This window comes from Sinohyriopsis cumingii, chromosome 8, assembly GCF_028554795.1.
Source record: "Sinohyriopsis cumingii isolate HCF-2022 chromosome 8, ASM2855479v2, whole genome shotgun sequence".
Lineage (NCBI taxonomy): Eukaryota > Metazoa > Mollusca > Bivalvia > Unionida > Unionidae > Sinohyriopsis > Sinohyriopsis cumingii.
The window spans coordinates 93878389-93900084 of record NC_142968.1 but is presented as its reverse complement, the minus strand read 5'-3'; the positions used below and the strand labels follow the sequence as shown (position 1 = coordinate 93900084).

At 35.2% G+C, this 21696-nt stretch overlaps 1 protein-coding gene across 1 annotated transcript in view; it reads left to right on the top strand.

The window, feature by feature from the left end:
• The window catches only part of LOC149794160 (interleukin enhancer-binding factor 2 homolog), a 73289-nt gene that overhangs the window by 35182 nt on the left and 16411 nt on the right, over window positions 1–21696 (top strand). Inside the window, exons 11-15 of the mRNA XM_089968253.1 lie at window positions 608–695; window positions 1457–1518; window positions 3494–3608; window positions 6291–6378; window positions 21452–21604. Of these exons, the coding sequence (XP_089824379.1) occupies window positions 608–695; window positions 1457–1518; window positions 3494–3608; window positions 6291–6378; window positions 21452–21588 (490 nt within the window). The 3' untranslated portion in view covers window positions 21589–21604. The remainder of the gene's footprint in view (window positions 1–607; window positions 696–1456; window positions 1519–3493; window positions 3609–6290; window positions 6379–21451; window positions 21605–21696) is intronic.

Below are 21696 nucleotides of genomic sequence, written 5' to 3'. Positions count from 1 at the left end.
AAAGTTGAATTCTTTTCCATGTTTTACCAGTAACTTTTCAGCTTGACTTAAAGGTCATAATCAGATTTTATTTTCTAGGTATGTAGCTTAAAAACTTCACTAAATTTGCCATTTCTTGGTGCAAGATAGACTATATGTGATGGCCAGTATAACTAGTGGAGGAAGAAACTTGGAAAGCCCTCAGTAAGTACCACCTTCCCAAGGAAAGCTACTGGCAAGCCTTCTCACAAACCCATGTTAGCTGAACCCAAGAATTTAACCCACCTGGACAGAGGTTTGATGGCCATTAAGGCAAGTGTTTTAGACCACTGGGGCACCCACTAAATTTACTTGTTGACACCAAGCCACATATTTATATATTTAAGATAAATTTTTTGTCCAAATTTTTGAAGATATTTTGGAAAGGTGATGTTAAAGTCACAAAAGTCATCAGACTCCTACAAACACAACATTCGTTAGAGAATTAGGGATTCAATGATGTAGTCAAGAAAAAATGAGAAGTGGAAGAAGATATTTGCTTGCAGTCTGGATATGCTGAAAATTTAATTCTGTTGCGTTTTTCTCTGTAATTCCTATATTCATTTTAAACTTTCCTTCTTTCTTCCAGTGTCAAGGTACTCAATCGCCTTCTCAAAGACCTTCGAAGCAGATTTGAAGGATTTGAACCTTTAACCCCTTGGATCTTAGATTTATTGGTGAGTAATTGTAATAAAAATTTGCCTCATACATGTGTGTTTAAGCATACAGCTTTTTTCTTGGTTAACTTTCTGTAGACGCAGAAAGATTTAGTACTGTAATATTTCATTGAATGGAACAAGAGATAGTTAATATGCATTCATATATTTTTATGGAAATATATCTCTATGGCTTTGCAAAAACATAATTTGTATTGGTAATTAAGGAGTGAAAATTTTTCTGTGTTGTGAAAGCTGGTTACACTGTTGTGTTCACAATTTTTTGGGAATTTTTTGATTTCTTGGTTGGTAGTAGTTTTAAAATCCATGTAATATATATATATATATATATATATATATATATATATATATATATATATATATATATATATATATATATATATAATTGCAAGTGATTAAACAGTTTTTGTTTGCTTCAGTATGCTCTTATTATATTTGATGAGTTGCTTTCGCTTTGGCATACATCAGCTGAAACAGTTTAAGCAAGGATATTTTGCATTGAGCACTTTGAATTTCGTAGTCAGAGGCACTTATAATAATACTAAGTTGAGAAAGAAAGAAATGTGAATCCAATGTTTAGGTAAAGATTAATACATGTAAAGAAAGAAATGTGAATCCAGTGTTTAGGTAAAGATTAATACATGTAAAGAAAGAAATGTGAATCCAGTGTTTAGGTAAAGATTAATACATGTAAAGAAAGAAATGTGAATCCAATGTTTAGGTAAAGATTAATACATGTATTGTTGCTGTTTTCATTTCAGTCTCATTATGCCATCATGAGCAATCCATCCAGACAGCCATTACCTATTAACGTTGCTTTCAAGTAAGTATTGTTTAGCAGTGAGATATCACAGTTTCTGGTATTTGAAGTTTTAGTTGCTTTCTTAGCTTGACTATTTGAAGAATAACAAGACCTTATTGTAATCACCCTGACATCCATGTCCACAAACCAGCTTCATTATGGTTTGGGTAGGTTGTTGTTTATGTCACTGTCTCCTAGGGTGGTGGTCTTTGTCAGGAATATTGCTACCATATGTACTTGCTAATAAATCAAATATAACTGCAAACAACATAGATCCTGTACTGCGACCACATGATATGCAGGCACATCAGGGTCCATGTTGTTTGTTCTACTGATTACTCCTAACTGTATAGACCAAGATTTGCTGACTCATTGTATGACAACAGATCTGAGTCTTTGCAGTTGGACTTTATTTATAAGGAAGTATAGATAATAATTATAGTCAGTATGCCCAAGAGTATACTGGATATACTTTCTTACATGTCCAGTCCAATTGAATATTGCGGATAACCAGATCTGCCATTGCATAATGTGCTGACAGATCTGGGTTTATTCAGTTTGTTTGGGTACTTGGTAGAACAAACAACAGAGATCCTGATCTGCCAGTGCATTATGCAACAGCAGATCAGAGACTTTGTTGTTTGCAGCTGGATTCAACTTGTAAGCAGTTATATACATGGCATCACATTTTAACTGCTGATGGAGTTTCTGTGTCTTAAAATGTACACAATGGGACTTTGAAGTTTTTGGGCCAGTTCTTATTTTTAAACAATATGATCTTTACTTTTATCAAATCAACACTTACTATGTATATTTACAGAGCTTTTACTAATAATGATTAAAAGGAATATGTTGCAACTTTGAGAGGAAGGAGTAAAACATTGTGGACATTGCTAGAATTTTGGGACACAGTTCTACATAGCTACTTATCTTTGAGACTTTTCATCCAATTTGTAATGCAGTTTTCTTTTTAACAAAATATTAGTGTTTTGTCTATTGCCATTTCTGAATGCATGAGCCCACGAAAAACCCAGTAAGAACCACTGACCCACAGGAAGCTACTGGCAGCTTTCTCACATACCCACATTGGCTGAGCTCAAGACTTGAACCACGAGAACAGAGGTGATAAGGCAGTGATCAGTAAAGGCAAGCGCTTTAAACCAATCTGCCACATCAGGGCCCCAAACATCAGTAACTTTGTTTTTCCAGATGCTTGTATTATTATGAAAGTTCAGTGACCCTAGGATTAAGGTCACATGGATATTTTGTATTCTATGGTCTTGAAATTTTAATTGTACAAGCTTCTGAAATTGTTGTAGATCTTCATAAAACACTATACAGTAATTAGATTACTATGACCTACTTTTTATTTTCAATGATTTGGGTAATTTTACTGATTATGGTCCAACTATACTGTCCTCCCAACAACACTTGTTTATTGTACAAAGTTTCCTTTCCCAAATTTGATATTCCTGTTGTGTATTAATTGCTATACAGATTTATTCAGACATGATTTTGCAAGTTGTTGTAGTTTTTGTTGTTATGGGTTTAATTCAGTTTTTCAGCACATGAAAGGGTATACATGGTGGCTAGTATATATTTGTTTCAGGAAAATACCTGTGGAAAACCCTGGGAAGAACCACTAACCCATGGGAAGCTACTAGCAGGCTTTCTCACATAAGCATTTAATTAAATGTATGAAATCCAAGGTTTGGTTAAAGTATTAAAGCAACCATGTAAATATTGTAATACATTTCATTCATAGAACGATTAAAAAATAAGGGTGCTAAATTTGGTGAAAGAATTCTTAAGATATGTAATTAGTGTAAGTGTTCAGAATATTAAATTCACACAGCTGTTTTGCATATTGAATCAAACACTAAGAAAAGATGCACATACACAGACATATAACAAGAAATTTTAAGAACATGCATGAGGTTTGATGTTGCAAAAGTTTGATTTTATTGAGGGACAAATTTTAGAATACATCTTTCAGACGCTGCATACAGCTACTTTCAGCTGGTTTCTTCCTTCCTGGTTCCGTTGGTATTACTGACCCATGTGAACAGGGGACTATGAGAGTTCATACAGTGATGGCATTGGAACAACAGGTGAGTGTTCTCATAATGTAAAAATTAAGGTTGTTTTCTCATTTGTAATGTTTGAGATAGAGGGGCAAGTGTGCAATTTTAATAGTAGCCAAAAAATCAGGCATCTTGTTGATGGTTCATTGTATATCATTAATTTTCAAGACCCATCCATTCAGAGATGAGGTTAATTTTGTTGGAATTTTTTTAAAAAGAGCATTCATTTAACAAAGAATACAAAAATTGTCAGTCCCCTTATACTTTCCTTATAATTGCAAGAAATCATTTATTCACTGATTAAGATTCCCTTTGTCCATAAAAGTTACCGGTAGTCAAATTTCTTGGAAAGTTTTCTGTCACTAAGATATTAATGATTTTGCTATCATGCCAAGGAAGCACAGTCTGAATATAGTTGTCATGTTTCTGACGGTGGCGGAGCAGTGTCAGATGTACTGCTTTTTGTACGAGTTTTTAGCTGATGTTGCCATGTCAGTAATCATAAGGTCTGTTTGGTGTCCTCTTTTGACAGTTGCTGTTAAAAAATTTTCATGAAATCTTGTCCAGTTTGTACATAATTTTGTAGTGAGTATTACAGTATCAAGGACTTTGTTTGGGTAATGTATGTCCATAATCATATATGTCTACTGTCACAGAAAATAGAAGATCCTTTGAACAACTTCTTTTCCAAAGCAACTGTAAAAAATTTTGATGGAAAGAATCCTGGCATGAAAGTCTTTAAAAATATTGTCAAATGATGCAAACCTGCCTTTAGATCTGTCTGTTGTTACTAAAAACAGAAAATTCCTTTATATAAATCCTCAGATCTGCTCAATAGAAATTGACCAAATTTGAAAGAAAGCATCCTGACATAGATAGCTTTCAACTTTTGTTCCAATGATGGCTGATTCACCAAATGTTGCAGCTATTACTAATAATGAAAAAAAACTTTCAATGACTTCTCATTTGAGAAAGCATCCTGGGAAAAGGTTTTTCAGTTTGGGTCAAACGATGCTGAGCCATGAGATACAACTACCATTGCTAAAATGAGAAAAGCATTTAAATAATGACTGTTAAAAATGTATATAACAATATAACTAAATTTGACAGCTTCATGGACCGCTCCATTGGCCTAAGTGGTTAGAGTGTCTGCCTTGGATGCAGGTGGTCACAGGTTCTAACAGTCATACCAAAGAGTTATAAAAGTGGTACTAGCAGCTGCCTTGCTTGGTATTAAAAGGTTAGTGTTAGGAAAATCGGCCTGGTGTCAGGGTAATGTGACTGGGTGGGACATGCTGTTACATGTCTGCAGCATGATCCACAGTGCAAGACATCACTATAAACTGTAACATTACAGAGATTGTAGTGATATGACTGAAAAATTGTTAAAGCTATGTTAAAAATAACATGCACTCAGAAAGCTTCACAGCATAGATGGCTTTCTGTTTATGTAGAATTTATCGTTTTTTTTATGGTGTCGGTTTTAACAACACTTTTAGCACACTGTTGGCCATATCATGCCAGGGATATGGGAGTTAAGTGCCTTTCCTTGGCTGACCTGGTCTGGTATTGAACTCACAACTCATGAATTATGTATGATTCCAACACTCAAGCTACTGTGGTTCTGTGTACAAATGAAACTGATCTACGATATGGCTACTGTTACTAAAGATATAAAAACTTGAAATTGCTCATCAGAAACTGCTAAACAGAATTTGAGCAAATTTGTCAGAAAGCAGCCTGGCATGAAGGTCTTGTAGATCTACTAAAATGGTTCCAATTCATCGTTAGATATGGACGCCTTTTGCTAAAATAAGCCCCCAGACTTGAAACTTAAAGCAACTTGTGATAAATCTTTTTAATGGAATCGGACCAAATTTGAAAGAAAGCATCCTAGCAGTAAGGACTTAAATTTTATACAGATGATGATGTATAAAATATGGCCATCATTACTAGATATATAATAAATATTAAGATTCTCAGAAATAGCACAGCTGTGTATATGCAAATTTAAAATGAAACATTCTGGAATTAAAGACTTTCAGTTAATACAGCATTGCCAATTAGCCATCAAATATGGCCATTATGATAAAAATAGAAAATCCTTTAAATGACTCATAAAAGTCAGTCTTCAGAATTTGACCAAGTTTGACAGCATTTAGATTTGTACTTCAGAAAACTGCTTAGCATCTAATGCATCAAAGTCTAACAGTATTTGACAAATGATTTTGTTGTGCATCAGATGCAGATGAAGGTATACAAATTAGAAAATTCATTTAAAACAAATCTATTTTCATAACATATGCCCTCAACAAAACATCCTACCTACCCAGATATTTTGGCCACTTGTTCTCACATTTGACTATTAGCCATATATCGACCAGGTAAGAGATGTTTATAAAACTTTTTCATTTACTTCAGGTATTGTGTACACAGGTATAATGTACATGGCTATATTCGAATATATCTTGAGAATTTTAATTTACAATAATAAAAAGTGGATTACGTGACATGATTCAGTGATCTTTTTCAGTTTATGAATCGTGAACATGTACCACTGGTGAGAGTTAGTCATAACATTATGCAGAGTTCTTAAAACAGAAAAGTAAGTAAATTAAGTTTTCTATTTATTTTCTGTTTATGCAAGTAGAGAGTTGTTTAAACTGACTGAGTTCTTAACCTTGCCTAAATGTTGTCAACTGATTCCAGGACCAAGTTTGCTACACTGCACAGACCTTGTTGAGAGTTTTGAGTCATGGAGGATATAAACAGATTCTAGGAGTGGAAGGCAATTCTAGTAAGTATTCTGTATTTTCAGGTGGTTTTGTTGGTGTCAGATTGATATAATTGCATACATGCCAACCTTTACACTTTTGGCATAATCATTATGCCTTTTTTTCACCAAATTACTAGAGATGTCAAAATTGTTGAAAATTTCTACTGGGTACCTGTCAATCCTAACAATCCGGTACCCGATCAAAGGGAAATTGTAGTAACTGTGAACCTGAACTGCTTTGCTGTAACTTCACACATGCCAACCCCCAAGAGAGGTATAAGCATAATTTATTACTAATATAAGTGGCAAAAAGCGTAATTTGAGCATAAAAATAGAAATCTAATTTCAGAAAACTATGAAAAAAAATGTACATATTTTATTTACTATATATTTATTTTTGCTACTTACCTGTATCTGCAGTCACAAATCAGCTAAATCCATGTGGATGAGTAGTTAATACAGGTGTATGGACATAAAAGAAATGGATAAATTATTTATGCATAACACTTACTTTAACTAGTCTGCATGTCTAGAGTAACTTATGCAAATAGTTGCAAATTCCACAAATGATGAGTGTTGTTGTATCCTCGACTTGCCATGGTTTGTCCCTTAACAATGGTCCTGTGCAACATGTTTTAAAATTTAACAAAATGCCTCTCCTAACATTTTTCGGTCATATAACATCCAACAGTCATATTGATACAGCTGATTTTTTTAAATATCTGGTGCCATTTATTTTCAATTCAGACTGGTCTGCAATGTATGTAGTATAAAAATAGAATGAATCTGTGACAAGTGGTTTCACATTGAAGAATCCCGTCTGTTTTCTTGGAACTGGTTCAAGTAAAATTAATACAATAGTTACACACATTGTTAAGTTTTATTAGATTTTTTCTTCAGTTTTATTTAAATAACAACAAAGATTTGTCTTATAGTTAAATATTTCAGTGAAACATTTCATTTTTTATAGTTGTCCATTTAGTTCATTTTTTCCTAACATGGTATAAGAAGTACATGTTATGGTAACTAAGTTTTTGTGTTGCCTTTGCTGTGACAAAAATATCTGTCGGGTTTCCAGCTAATAAAAAGAGAGTCCAGTAAACAAATGTGAAAAGCTACCCTGACTTGCACAGCTAATACTCCCTCCAGGGCCACAAACTTGAGTCAAAAATGGCATTAGTTAAAGCGGACATTTATATTCTGCTTTCTTTTTTTGAATTGTAGTACGTTTAAATTTTATTTTGTGGAATATTTCTCAATCAGTACTTACTGTCGCTGTCGATGAAAGGTACACTCTTACCATTGTTTTACTTTATTTCTTCCTAGAACAGATTTCTTGAACTTTGATGCATGAGTATTTTGCAAACTCTTGCTTGCCAAAGTCATGATGTCTGGCTTCATATCTTACAAGCATTTTCTCATGAAGAGACTTGGATGAAAGATTGTTTCTTTTGAGTGAATTTATAGCATTTTGGACAGAGAACCCTCTCTCACAAGGCACAGGGGTACGTGGGATGGCCAGACTAATAGCAGCAAGCTAAGCAAAGTTGGGGAAAATATCCCCTCCTTCTTGAAGCAGTAGTTCACTGATTTCAGCCAGCCCTTTCTTTCTGTCTTGAAATGTAGTGTTTGAAGCAAAGGAATGATATCTTGGTTTCCTTAGGGTCAATCAGAGGAATTTTCCCCCTGTTCCAAATTGTTTAGTGAGCCTCTCCAAGGACTCTGAACCATGGGTTCTTATTTCTTCAGTGCTTTGAGGTAACTTTCTAGGATTGGGTACTGTAGAGAAGTCTTCCAAAATCTGCATGTCATGTGGGGAGAATCTTTTTCTCATCTCTGATTCAACACATGTTACAAACTCTTTTCCGAGATTCTTGACAGACTCTTTTGTACGATGATGATATTCTTTGGGTTGTACACCTTGGTATTTTCCTGACATGTCAAGTTGACCATTTTGTTCAGTCACATGTGGTGTGTATCCATCTACATTGTTGACATGATCCTTGAGTGTTTCCATAGTAGCATCAAGTATATCTTCTACCTGATCAATATCAATGACCTCCTTTTGAAATACTTTGCTGCATCTGGTTACCTCTTGCAGGACATCAAGCAATAACATTATCAATGCTAGAAACTTGTATGTATGTACCTTGGCTAGGATGCCTTTTGCTTTTGCAGAGTGATTCTGAGCTGCTTCTTGCTAAAGTGCAAGAACTATACATCCCCAACAGCTTTCAATGGCTTGCACAGCATCATGATGAGACAGCCATCCCACCTTGGTAGTTTTTTTATAACCTTTTTCCTTTCTTTCCCATGACCTTGCACATGTCTCATATCCTGTGATATCTACAAACTAAATATGAAAAGAAGTTGTAGATTGTGACCAAAACAGACTGGTACTTTTTCATGCATGCTATGCTTGCTGCAGAACAGTATGCTACCAAGGCTAATCAATGAACACTACACCAGCCCAGTATGCTACCAAGGCTGGTCTACGAACACTACATCAGCCCGGCTGGTCTGTGAACACTACATCAGCCCAGTATGCTACCAAGGCTGGTCTGTGAACACTACACCAGCCCAGTATGCTACTAAGGCTAATCTATGAACACTACACCAGCCCAGTATGCTACCAAGGCTGGTCTATGAACACTACACCAGCCCAGTATGCTACCAAGGCTGGTCTATAAACACTACACCAGCCCAGTATGCTACCAAGGCTGGTCTATAAACACTACACCAGCCCAGTATGCTACCAAGGCTGGTCTATGAACACTACACTAGCCCACTCTGCTACCAGGGCTGGTCTATGAACCCTGCACAAGTCCAGTATGCTACAGTAAAACCTATTATGAGAGACTGCCCCTTCTGCCAACCAAAAGCGGTCTCTCAAGACAGGTGGTCTCTCATAAGAGGTGTGTGAAAATGGACCGGTTTTCAGGGTCAATAGTTAGCATTGTTGAAAAATAAATAATACCTATACTCAATGTACATGTATCATATCCTTTATTCATAAATCTTGTTAAATATTGCATGCATATAATAAAATTTATATTTCAACATCACATTAATATGTACAAAAAATGAACAGTTAGATATGATGTATATATCTTATTCTATACACTTTTTCACTTGTTTTTTAAGAAATCCATTATACTTCTTTGTTGACATGTTTTACTCAGCTGTTTGATCTGAACATGTATCTCCATTTCTGAGCAAAGAAACAAAATTTTGGGATCACCATGTTGTAAAGCATATTCTTTAATCTCTTTTAAATGTTCTATGACTGTAGAATGTGAAATAACATGAGGTAGAATTTCACCAACAGATGACTCATTGTCACTATCACTGTCTGCAGTTGGAGAAGTACCAGATTTACCTCTCTGAAGAATATCCTTCTCCCAGTCTGGCCCTGAGAATACATTAGAAGTTTCTAGACTGTGATCCATATTGGCATATTCTTCCAATGTCATGCCATTGAGAAGAGGTTCCATTGACGGATGCACATTTTGTTCACTCTCTTCACTCTCTGGCATTATGGCTTCAACACTTACAGAAAAGCCAAACTTGGCAAAACACCTTTCAGTGGTGTATGAAAACAGAGCATCCCACACAGACTTGATCCATAAAATGGCATCTAGAACAGTGACAGTCTTAGATATTTCAGTTGCTGTAGAGCACTCATCCATTTTGGAAAGAATGTGTCGCAGCAGTTTCTTCCGATAATGAATTTTGACAGTCTGAATTATCCCTGCATCACAAGGCTGTAGTTTAGATGTTGTATTTGGGGGCAGAAAGACCAGTTTTACATTGCTAAACTGACAATCTGGGTGTGCACTGCAGTTGTCTACAATAATTAAAATGTTCCGATTTTTCCTTTTCATTTTATTGTTGACAGTTACAAGCCATTTACTAAAGATGTCTGATGTCATCCAAGCCTTTCTGTTGGATTCATAGGCAACACCTACAGATCTTAAATTAAATGACCTAAAACATCTTGGGTTGCGCGATTTGCCTATAATTAATGGGTCCAGTTTTTCTCCAGTTGCACTACATGCTAACAATAGTGTCAACCTCTCCTTTGCTTTTTTCCCTCCTTTGCGAACATCATCTTTCACCACTAGGGACCTGTCAGGAAGTCCTCTGTAAAAGAGTCCTGTTTCATCAGCATTAAAAATATCACATAGGTTATACCCTTCTGTGATGGTCGGTAGTCTTTTTTTCCAGTCATCAACTGTCTTTAAATTCACATCAGCTGATTCTCCACTGAGCACACTTGCTGTGATATTGTATCTATTTTTGAAGCTCTCCAGCCATCCGTTTGATGCAGCAAAGTCATCATAATTCAGTTCTGCTGAGACAATTATTGCCTTTTCCTGAATCAACTTTCCACTTACTTATATGTTTTTACTCCTTGCAACACAAAACCACTCCCATACTTGCTTGTTCAGATTTCCGTAAATTGTCGGTCGTGCCATGGCATATTTCCTCTGTGCTTGTGCACCTTTCTGCCATTCGTTTCTGATGGACTCCTTGTCTTTGATTACATTTTGAACTTGTGTTTTACCGATGCTTAGGCTGACTGCTATTTTGCGAGCGGTCTCCCCTTTTTCATTTCTTTCAATGACATCAATCCTTTCTTCCAGTGTTAAAATTTTTCTTTTTTTCAGCGGAGGTTCTGCCATTGTTATTAGTGTTGACGTAATAAAGACTATCGGTTTTGATCAGGTTTTGGGGAAATGTGGAATAAATATATATTATGTACCAATGAATGAAACCAAAAGACATAATTAACTCATCAAGAAACAATACATTTATTCTGAGACGAAGTTTAAATCAACAGCGTTATAGCTAGATAAACAAAGGTTGTGACCATCTGCACCCAGGTTGTTGTTGTTGTTGTTGTAGTGTTTAATGCCATTTTTCTGCACACAATAGGCTATACATGGCAGCCAGTATTAATGGTGGAGGAAGAACCCTGAAAAACCCAGGGAAGAACCACCGACCCACGAGAAGCTACTGGCAGGCTTTCCCACGTACCCACGCTAGCCGAGCCTTGGACTCGAACCCATGCAGACAGAGGTGAGATGGCAGTGGTCTGTAACGGAGAGCGCTTTAGACCACTTGGCCACTCAGGGCCCCTTGCACCCAGGTAAACAGACGGTGGCTTTGTGAAACACTAACAAAAGAAATAAAGAACAATTAAAAAAAAATCCGGAAATGATTCACACTTACTAGTATTAAAGACAATGAGCTCATTCACCCTCCAGGCATTATGGATTAACTGGAAGGACAAACGATGTACTCAAACCTACACTGAAGCCCTTTCAAACGATTTCTCACTGGGACATAAGGACTACCGGCGTTTTGTGAGTTTTCATAAAGATAAAGAAAAAATACAAACCTCTAAATTGACTGCATATATCCATCATTACTCCCTTTCATGTTACTCTTACTGGCTATTCACATGACTTTGGCACTACAATGGCGGTTTTTGACATGTACTATAGTCTGGTTTACTGCAGTTTACAAATGACACCGTACGCTGGAGTTGTAAATTTCACAAAACTGGTACTGTAGCAAGACAAATTCTTTTTAAATAGAGCAATCTTTACTATTTTGAGCAATCTTTACTATTTATGCAGTCTTTGTTACAAAGGATTAAATGATGGTTAGAGGTGTTTTATCTCGATATATGGTTGTTCAAATATAGTGTTATTTAATGTGCACTTTGTTTGCATACTACATTTATCCCGAGCTCTAGTGTTTACAAAGGATTAAGTTAAGGTCAGTGGTGTCAATGTGTTTATTTTTTTGGGCGATGCAGTCGTTCATAGCAGTGTCAAAATACATATTTTGCCAAGAAATCGCGGTCGCTGGTCGCATTCAGCAGGTGGTCGTTCATAACAGAGCATTTATATAGTAAAATTGATCCGTGCATTACGATTGTGGTCGGAAATGACAGGTGGTCGCTCATAGCAGAGGTCGCTCATGACAGGTTTTACTGTACCAAGGCTGGTCTATGAACACTACACCAGCCCAGTATGCTACCAAGGCTGGTCTGTGAACACTATACCAGCCCATTATGCAACCAAGGCTGGTCTTTGAACACTACACCAGCCTAGTATGCTACCAGGGCTGGTCTATGAACACTGCTCAAGTCCAGTATGCTACCAGGGCTGGTCTATAAACACTACACCAGCCCATTATGCTACCAAGGCTGGTCTTTGAACACTACACCAGCCCAGTATGCTACCAGTGCTGGTCTATGAACACTACACCAGCCCAGTATGCTGCCAAATCTAATATATGAGTAATACACCAAACACTCGCCGTTCTTTTATTCTTCTCTTTTAGCCATAAACCCATTCTAGATTTTGAACCCATCATGACATTTGCCCCATCAGTGCCCAAAACCAATCACCTTCTTAATATCAATATCATAGTCCTGAAGAATATCCATTAAGGCATTTGTGATTGTTTCAGCTTTTCCATCTTGCACCTTCACATTAGCTAAATATTCATTGTTTGCCTTCCCACCAGGAACAGTTCGACAAAGCATAACCAATTTTGTTTGCACAGCAATATCCAAAGACTCATCCAGAAGAATGCCCAGGTATGGGGAAGTATGGACCCTTTATTGAACCCTCTCCATGCAAACTAAAGAAGCTGCTGCCTGCATCTTGGAACACAATCCCATGCTTCTTGTATGTCAGGGTGTCATTCTTCAGGCTGAGCAACCACTGTCCCTCTAAAAAAAATATAAAAGTAATAATAACTTGCATATCATCCAGTCACAGAGCACAATTCAGCTAGTATGAGTTTACTAAGTAATGAGTCGACTAAGTATTGCACAACCAATGTTATTCCCTTCATTCAGTGTTTTAGTTCTTTAACTGAAAATTCTATTTTTAAAAAATTGTAAACTGGAGTTGACTGATCAATGACCATTACTTGTATATGTTCATCATCCTTCACCTTCTTGGCTGATGATTCTTGGTGCGTGTGGTTATCCTCTGGAGGTCTTTTTCTACTTAGAATAGTATCGATGTTCTTTTGCTTGTAAGACATGGTGGTGAGCTGGAAGGAAATCATTTAATCGCGAGATATGGGGAAGCTATTCCACCATAATAAAGCCTACCCTAGAACCAGACTGGTATGGGCTCATGAGATATGGGGAAGCTACTTCATCATAAAAATGCCTACACTTGAATTCAGACATGATTCCATCGTTCGTCCACTGCATTGGAGATTGAAAACATTGCAAGGTGTACATCTTTTCTGTCAAAAATATGCATGGCAATAAAAAGTGTCAATTTTTTAACATGTATCTCTGATGCACAACTGTGCATAAAGGGAAATGCTGCACTAGCCAGCATGTACAGCACAGTATATGCATGGCACTAGCCTGCATGTACAGCACAGTATATGCATGACACTAGCCAGCATGTACAGAACAGTATATGCATGACACTAGCCAGCATGTACAGCACAGTATATGCATGACACTAGCCAGCATGTACAGCACCATGACACTAGCCAGCATGTACAGAACAGTGTATGCATGACACTAGCCAGCATATACAGCACAGTATATGCATGACACATGCCAGCATATGCAGCACAGTATATGCATGACACTAACAAGTATGTGCAGAAAATCTCTGAAATTGGAGTTGCTAACACTCCACCAGGATAGACCATTTTAAAATTGAATAAGAAGGAAGTGAAAAATAAAAGGGAGCACCCTTTAACACTGCCTACACCCTAGTAAATTTGGAAAAACATTTTTTTAAAATATGGAAATACTAAGTGCACTCCAGGAGAACATTGGTAATTTTGTGTTAATTATAAGAAAATACTCTGCAGGAGACTTTGCTCTGTCAGTTAATATTGTCTTCAGAGTAGAAGTTAAATTCATTTATGTTCTTGCTGATGGAAATACAACGTTGCCTTCCTGGAGCAAGAAATAGTGTCTATACAATACCCAAACAGTAAAAAGTCCTTTGAAAAAATAAATCTACTGTATATAGTTCTTTTCATTTATTTCTACAGATTAAAATGAATCAAATTTAGGCAAGAGAGTGAAATTTTGGGACAACTGAAAAGGTTCAGTACATGCATTGTCTTTGACCTACTTTTTTTTACAGTCTCTCCGAAATGTGCAATGTCACCAGAAACAAGGCATTGACCTACTTTTTTTACAGTCTCTCCAAAATGTGCAATGTCACCAGGAACTAGGCATTGACCTACTCTTTTTACAGTCTCTCTGAAATGTGCAATGTCACCAGGAACTAGGCAATGACTTACTCTTTTTACAGTCTATCTGAAACATTCAATGTCACTAGGAACTAGGCATTGACCTATTTTTACAGTCTCTCCAAAATGTGCAATGTCACTAGGAACTAGGCTTTGACCTACTTTTTTTACAGTCTCTCCGAAATGTGCAATGTCACCAGGAACTAGGCATACCTACTTTTTTTTACAGTCTTTCCGAAACATGCAATGTCACCAGGAACTAGCAATGACTTACTCTTTTTACAGTCTATCTGAAACATTCAGTGTCACTAGGAACTAGGCATTGACCTACTCTTTTGACAGTCTCTCCAAAATGTGCATTGTCACTAGGAACTAGGTATTTACATACTCTTTGTACACAGGCTTTTTGAAACATGCAGTGCCACATTTCATAAACAACAGCTTAAAAAATATACTTAGGACTGTTGGTTTGCTCATCTAATGTACGTTTACAGAATGGACAGGTGAAATTGATGAAAAGTGTAATCACTTAAATTTTCAGAAGGAGATAAACTCTTATGTATGATTTTCAGTTAATGCAGATGAAATTTTGGTACATCAGATTCTTTCAATCTTTATGACAATTACTACAATAGTAGTTAATTTCTCATCTTTTACAATTCAACAGAAATGCCTACTATGATGCAAACTTTATTGTGAATGGGTATCCATGGTAGATACAATTGCATTAACTGTACATTACAATAACACCCAGTTTTGTACATTTATGGAATTTCTTTTCATTCATACCTGAAAAAGAGGTGTTTCCTATTGCACTGATTTTAAAATTGGGGTAGGCCAGTCGTCAATGGGAAATGCATTTTTTTAAACCTAACTTCTACTGTATAATGCATAAGCTGAACACATATCTATCAATAATGCATTGTATATTGCCTGAAAAGGCCAAACCACATGTTAGCCATGGCTATAAAATCTATCCCTAATTACGCTGATTGTTGTTAAAATGTGTCTTCTTATTTTTTTGGGCTTTAAACTGGTATCCTTTGCACAGCTAAATTTACTCTGTACGGGATGTAGAAGAGGTTTTGGCTTCAAATCCATTTTATTTCCTGTTGATCCATTCCTATTAATTCAAAGGTTGTCGCTAATGTTATTGCTGTAATGCAGGCTCGTTCGACGTCTATTAAATTTCTAAAGCATTAAGTGCATACATTTTAATTACGACCAGATCGAAAATAGATAAGAAAATAAGAAAAGCACACCACTTGCAGGCTAATAATACAATTTATTATATAATTTCTCCAGTATGTCCATCATATCATCTTTTGATATTCAGTCAAAATGCTGTGCAAACTTCATCACTAGATATGATTGTCATTCAGATGTGATCCCAGCATGGCAACAACGAACAACAATAGTGTTTGGTTCAATGTTCACATTTAGGCTGTTGAGCATATTTACATAATGGCATCACAGGATGTACATTGAAGGTATGAACTTGCGCCAAACGAAGTAAATTCCACTGAAGGAAGTACATCACCTGGATTTGACTCATAGGCACCACAGCACTAAACTTAAATAGTGTCTTCTAAATAAAATAATTTTCAGAAATAATGCTTCTAAAATTATTGTAATAACGTAAAACCAGATCAGTAGTTTGATATAAGCAACCTTACACCTCATTTTACATAGCTAATGGTAATCATGCTAAGATTATGGAGTGAACGCCAATTACACATCTGGGTATTGGTATAGCCACCAGTCATAATTCCCTCACAACCCTTGCCAGTTTCAGAGTTTTACTGATTAACTGGCCTGGATTGTTGTCCGAAAACAAAAGAAAAATCGGACAATTATAAAGAGATGCCAATACAACCAGCTTTCCAGTATATTGAAAATTACGATTTTCTTCAGCCAAAACACAAGACTAAGATAGTTCAGTGATGATCTTAGTCGATATATAGTAAGAATTGTAGCCTTTGTTACTACCATTCTTTCATGAACATGTAACAGTTATGTGAATACATGCTGGTTATGTACCTTGCATAATTAAGCATATTTACCTTTTCATAAAGATTACCTCATAAATCAAACAGCTATGTACATTAAGCTGAAATGTGATCTGTAAGAATGAGATTTGATAGAAACAATCAATAAAGCAAAATCTGATATTTTTGGGAATAAGCAAAGATTTCAGTGATGCTGAGCATGATCTGCATTGTGTAGGTACTCTTAATTATAGTACATCCTTGTCTCCTGGGTAAACTCAAACCAACTTGTGAATTATGAAGTCTTTATTTTTCCTTATTTAATGTCATGTTGGAGAAATCAGAAAATATGCACATGCAAAGTGTTGGGACATTGAAAATGTATATTTTTTACATGAAAATTATTATTTTGTCATGTCTCCAGATTTACATCCATTGTGCGAGTCAACATAAAAAACCTTTGCAAAATATTTTTTTAAAAACCTTGACCCAAAGAAAAGTCGACCTCTTTCTTTCAAGCTTTTATTTATTTTCCCAAAAATTTTTTGTCTTATACATGAGAATGTATGATAAGCAGAATTAAAATTTTATTTCTACATTTTGACAGTAGAAGGGAGATGCAGATTTTTATATAAATAAAATGAAAAAGCCTGTAGTGTAGCTTTCATAAATATTGTAGATTTGTGCTGTTGGATTAGACATATTTTGTATGTGCTATGTTGAATGATAATGGGGGAATATTACAAATTGTATATGGTTTGCTTTATATACCAAATATATTGTTTGCCTTATATAACAAATGAAACCAATATTGCGCCAAAACATGAAGCACAACACCATCCTGCCTGGCCATTGGTAATAAGTGTATCGGCTGACTTTAAGGTAAAAATGTCACTCCTAGTCTGGTGGTTGAAGATAGTGAAAAAAGTGACAAAGTCACATTTTTGATACAAATTAACTTGGTTTATGACATGAACTGCCACTGAAAGCATAGCCTAGAGTATTGTGTAGACGAATTTGGTACATTTAAAAAAAATCACTAATAACTTTGTTTTAAAGGATTTGAATTTGTGACAATAAGAAATATTTTCATTGAGCAGTGTTTATTTTGAAACATCGAAACATGACATATGACCACTAGCCACATGGAACTACCATAATTATTTAAGATTCTACTCTATTTGCTTGTTGCACTTAGGAGTGGGGAAAGGGGTTGTAGGCCAGGAGACAAAGAGAGCTGGAGGGGATCTGATATAGCTTGGAGCAAATACACTTTTTAAAGAATTATAGAAATGGATGAATCAAGTCTAGACCTGCATCAAGGCATTTCTGTAAGCTGAACACTTGAGACTAATTGGACATGATAATATGAGAACATAACATCAAATAGATTTCTCTGTTTGAATTTGCTTTTCACAAAGATCATTTTAATGCTAAGGTGTTTTTTCTATAATTTCCTTCAGTAGTTAATAAACATTTTGAAATGTTAAAACCTGACATTGAACATGGCTGGCATATGAAGGAACTGTCCTGACTGATTGTTGTTGACTCCAGGCATAAAAAAAAAGATACAGTAACAGCTGTAGCAACTGACTTAAAGTAAGAATGTTACTTCTCAGTTAGTGCCTGGTGATGCATGTAAAGTCTTTTATAAAAAGCCAGGACAGAAAGAAACTTTTTAAAATTGAGATCACTTTGTTCATGGCATGAAAGGCTACTCACAGAATGCAACAGTCAATAAAGCATGCACAATTCATACATTTGAAAAAAATTGTACTCCCATAGACAATGTTATTTTCAAACGTTTAAGCACAAAAGTATTGGAAAACCCTTTTGTAGCATAGGTCTTCTTTATTTTTATATATGATGTCACATTCTTTTGGAATAAATGTTGGAAAAAGTTAGGAGATGCATGTCATGATGTTAAAGTATTCTTGATCGTACCTATCTGATATAACTAGTACTGCATTTGTTTGGAATCTCTCGTCGAATTTTATAATACTACTTTAATAATTTCTTTAACGTCCATCTTGGAAATAGTATGGAAGTTAAATAGAACTTACGACAAATTAATTGATAAATACAACAAATAAATATTACCACTGTATATTTTGTACCATTAAAGTTATGACATTGACCCCTATTACAGTCGTGGTTTATGGTGTTGGGGTGTCTTCCATCTATTTTAGTGTTTTTGACATACATAGGAAATACAATAGAATCAGTGATGGGTGCCATAAAACCCACTGCGGCTGTAATAAAATCCATGATAGACTTCAGCCAGATTTAGTGGAGTTCCACTACTCCTAGTGGGTACCTAATCACATGCTTCTCTGTCCACGTCCAGTAGATTGAGTGGGCAATCCATAATACATAGTGTATGTACTATAGGTGGAACAAGTGAATTTTCTGACACACTTATACTAGACAAGTGAAATATGGATAACAAGTGCACATGTGAATAATAAAAAAATATGGAAAATAAGTGCATATGGGTCTTCGATATTTTTTTTTAAAAAATGCAAGTGGGTGCAAAAGAAATTTGATTAGCCCTAGGTATACACTTATTTTTAACTTGACAAAGGTTATATATGTTTATTAGCTCATCTGTGAGACTTAAGATATTATCTTTCAGTTGGCATCCATTGTTCATTCACATTTGCTATCTATGAATTTTTTAAAACCACCTAACAGAATTTAACCAAATTTGGAAGAATGTAGCCTGACAAATTTGTTGAAATGATGCCATTCTAGCATGAAGTATGGCCACCATTAAAATAAATATAGAAACATTTAAATTACTTGTTTTATAATGCAGCTGAACAGAATTTGATCAAATTTAACAGAAAGCGTCTTGTCTTGAAGTTCTTCTTAATTTGGTCAAGTGATGGCAATCAGCCACACTATATGGCTGCCATTACAAAAACAATTGGTAAGCATTTAAACATCTTTTTCTCTAAAATTCTCAGTAAGACCAGTTTTGATTGAAACATAATGTTATGAAGTTCTTTCAAATTTGTTGAAAAGATGTTGACCCACCATCGTGTATGGCCACCATTATTGAAAATTAAACTAAAAAGAGATCTTTAAAGAACTACTTCTCAAACACTACTTGCAAAATTTGATTTGATTTGACAGTAAGCAACCTGACTCTTTCTTTCAGATTTGTTCTTATGAAGCTGGTCCACTGTCAGATATGGCCGCCATTACCAAGAATAGTGAACCCTTTAACCTTTTACAACAAAAACCCATATGCACTTATTTTTCATAAATGATTATTTTCACATGTACACTTGTTATCCATATTTTTCTTTGAGGGTATCTACTAATAACAAGTTAATAATGGATATATTTCATACAAGGGGTGAAATTTTTAATAGTGGCAAAGCTGTGAGTTTAAATACATTACTTCTTCACACATGAGATGAAATATGTCTGTAATTCTCTCAGAACACACATATATTTTCTTTTTTTCAATGCTCAAACATATTGGAGAGCAATATGTATAATATATTGAATGAGCAGATTTCTTACAGTACCCCATGCAGTAATGATAGCTGTGTCCTGTTTGTTCATTTCTTTTATTTTGTTGGTAAATATCTGTAGTAACACAATTTTCTTTCCTAATTCAAGAAAATAAACCCCATTTAATAAGCGACACAAATGAAGAAAAAATTTTAAGCATGTTTTATGATTTGAACCTAGTACTTTTGTGTGAGAGGTGGACTAACTTACCATAAGACCAAGCAAGGGAGAAAATGGAAGGTAAATTCTTGTATCATATGATATTCATGTCTGTTTAGCTTTGTGAAAAAATGATTTTCTTATTTCATGCTGGTGAATTATCAAAATTATTTCTGTTTTCTGTTGAAAAATCCAATAACTCACAGGGCAAGCATAAAAAGAGAGGATATTTGCTTGTAACAAGTGAATAACATGTATTTCAGAGAAAGTGCTTTTTTTGTTGTTGCTCTGACGTATTGGTAAGCAGTATGCATAATAGATTAAAGTAGCAGATTTCTTACTTGTATCCAAGGTGATAATGTCAGTGGTTTTGTTGTGATTTATATATATTCACACAGAAATAGTAGTGGTACCACATTCTTCTTAACCAATTCAAAGTAAAGCAGCACATTAAAAAAAAGATTTTGAAGAAAAAGTATATGACTAGTATTTGAACATTGTCTGTCTGCATGCAGACAATTTAGCATTAGACCATGCAAGCTTCTAAAAGTAGCTCAGACTTTTTTTGTCATAATGTTACTGACATGGATGTGAAAAATATACCTGGTATTTCACTCCAGTTAATTATCAAAATTATTTCTCTTGCAAAATTATGCAGTTAGCATAAAATAAAGAGCAAGATTTGACTTGTTACTTTTGAAATCACAGAAGCAGACCTATTATCTGTCATGAATCAGCTAGGTAGCATTTTAATAGATATATGTGATTGGAACAGTTATCACCATTCTCACTTGTTTCAAAAGTGTGTTTGAACTTGACAAAGATACTCAAAAGTTATAAACCCATTTTGACACAGGAAATAACTCTTAATAGGAAATAGATGACAAAGAATGCTATTTACCAAAATTCAAAAACGATGCAAAATGATTATAATTTGTTACTATTGTTCATATTTCAGACTGTCAGTAATTCCTCATATCTGCATTGCATTATGAGACTGGTGATATTTTTTATATATTTTTTTTTAAAATCCCTGTTTCATTCATCCATTTTTTCCATGAATGTGCTATACTAGCTTGTAATGTAAGCCCTTCTTCAAATTAACTTCTGATTTTTAGTTATAAATTTTTATTAATACATACTCTATATTTCATTGTGTATAGGTATAGCTACAGAGATGAGTGTATGGGAGGGTGTAGTGGTGACACCATCAGACAAAGCTTACGAGAAACCAGAGAAAAAGGAGGAGGAAGATGAGGAGGGAGAGGGGGATGATGAGATAATGGATACAGCAGAATAGATTGAATACACTACTGGTATATATTCACATTAGATTGCTGTTATGTTGATAGTGACATACTGGTATATATTGACATTGATATGCTGGTTTATACTGACATTGATATAC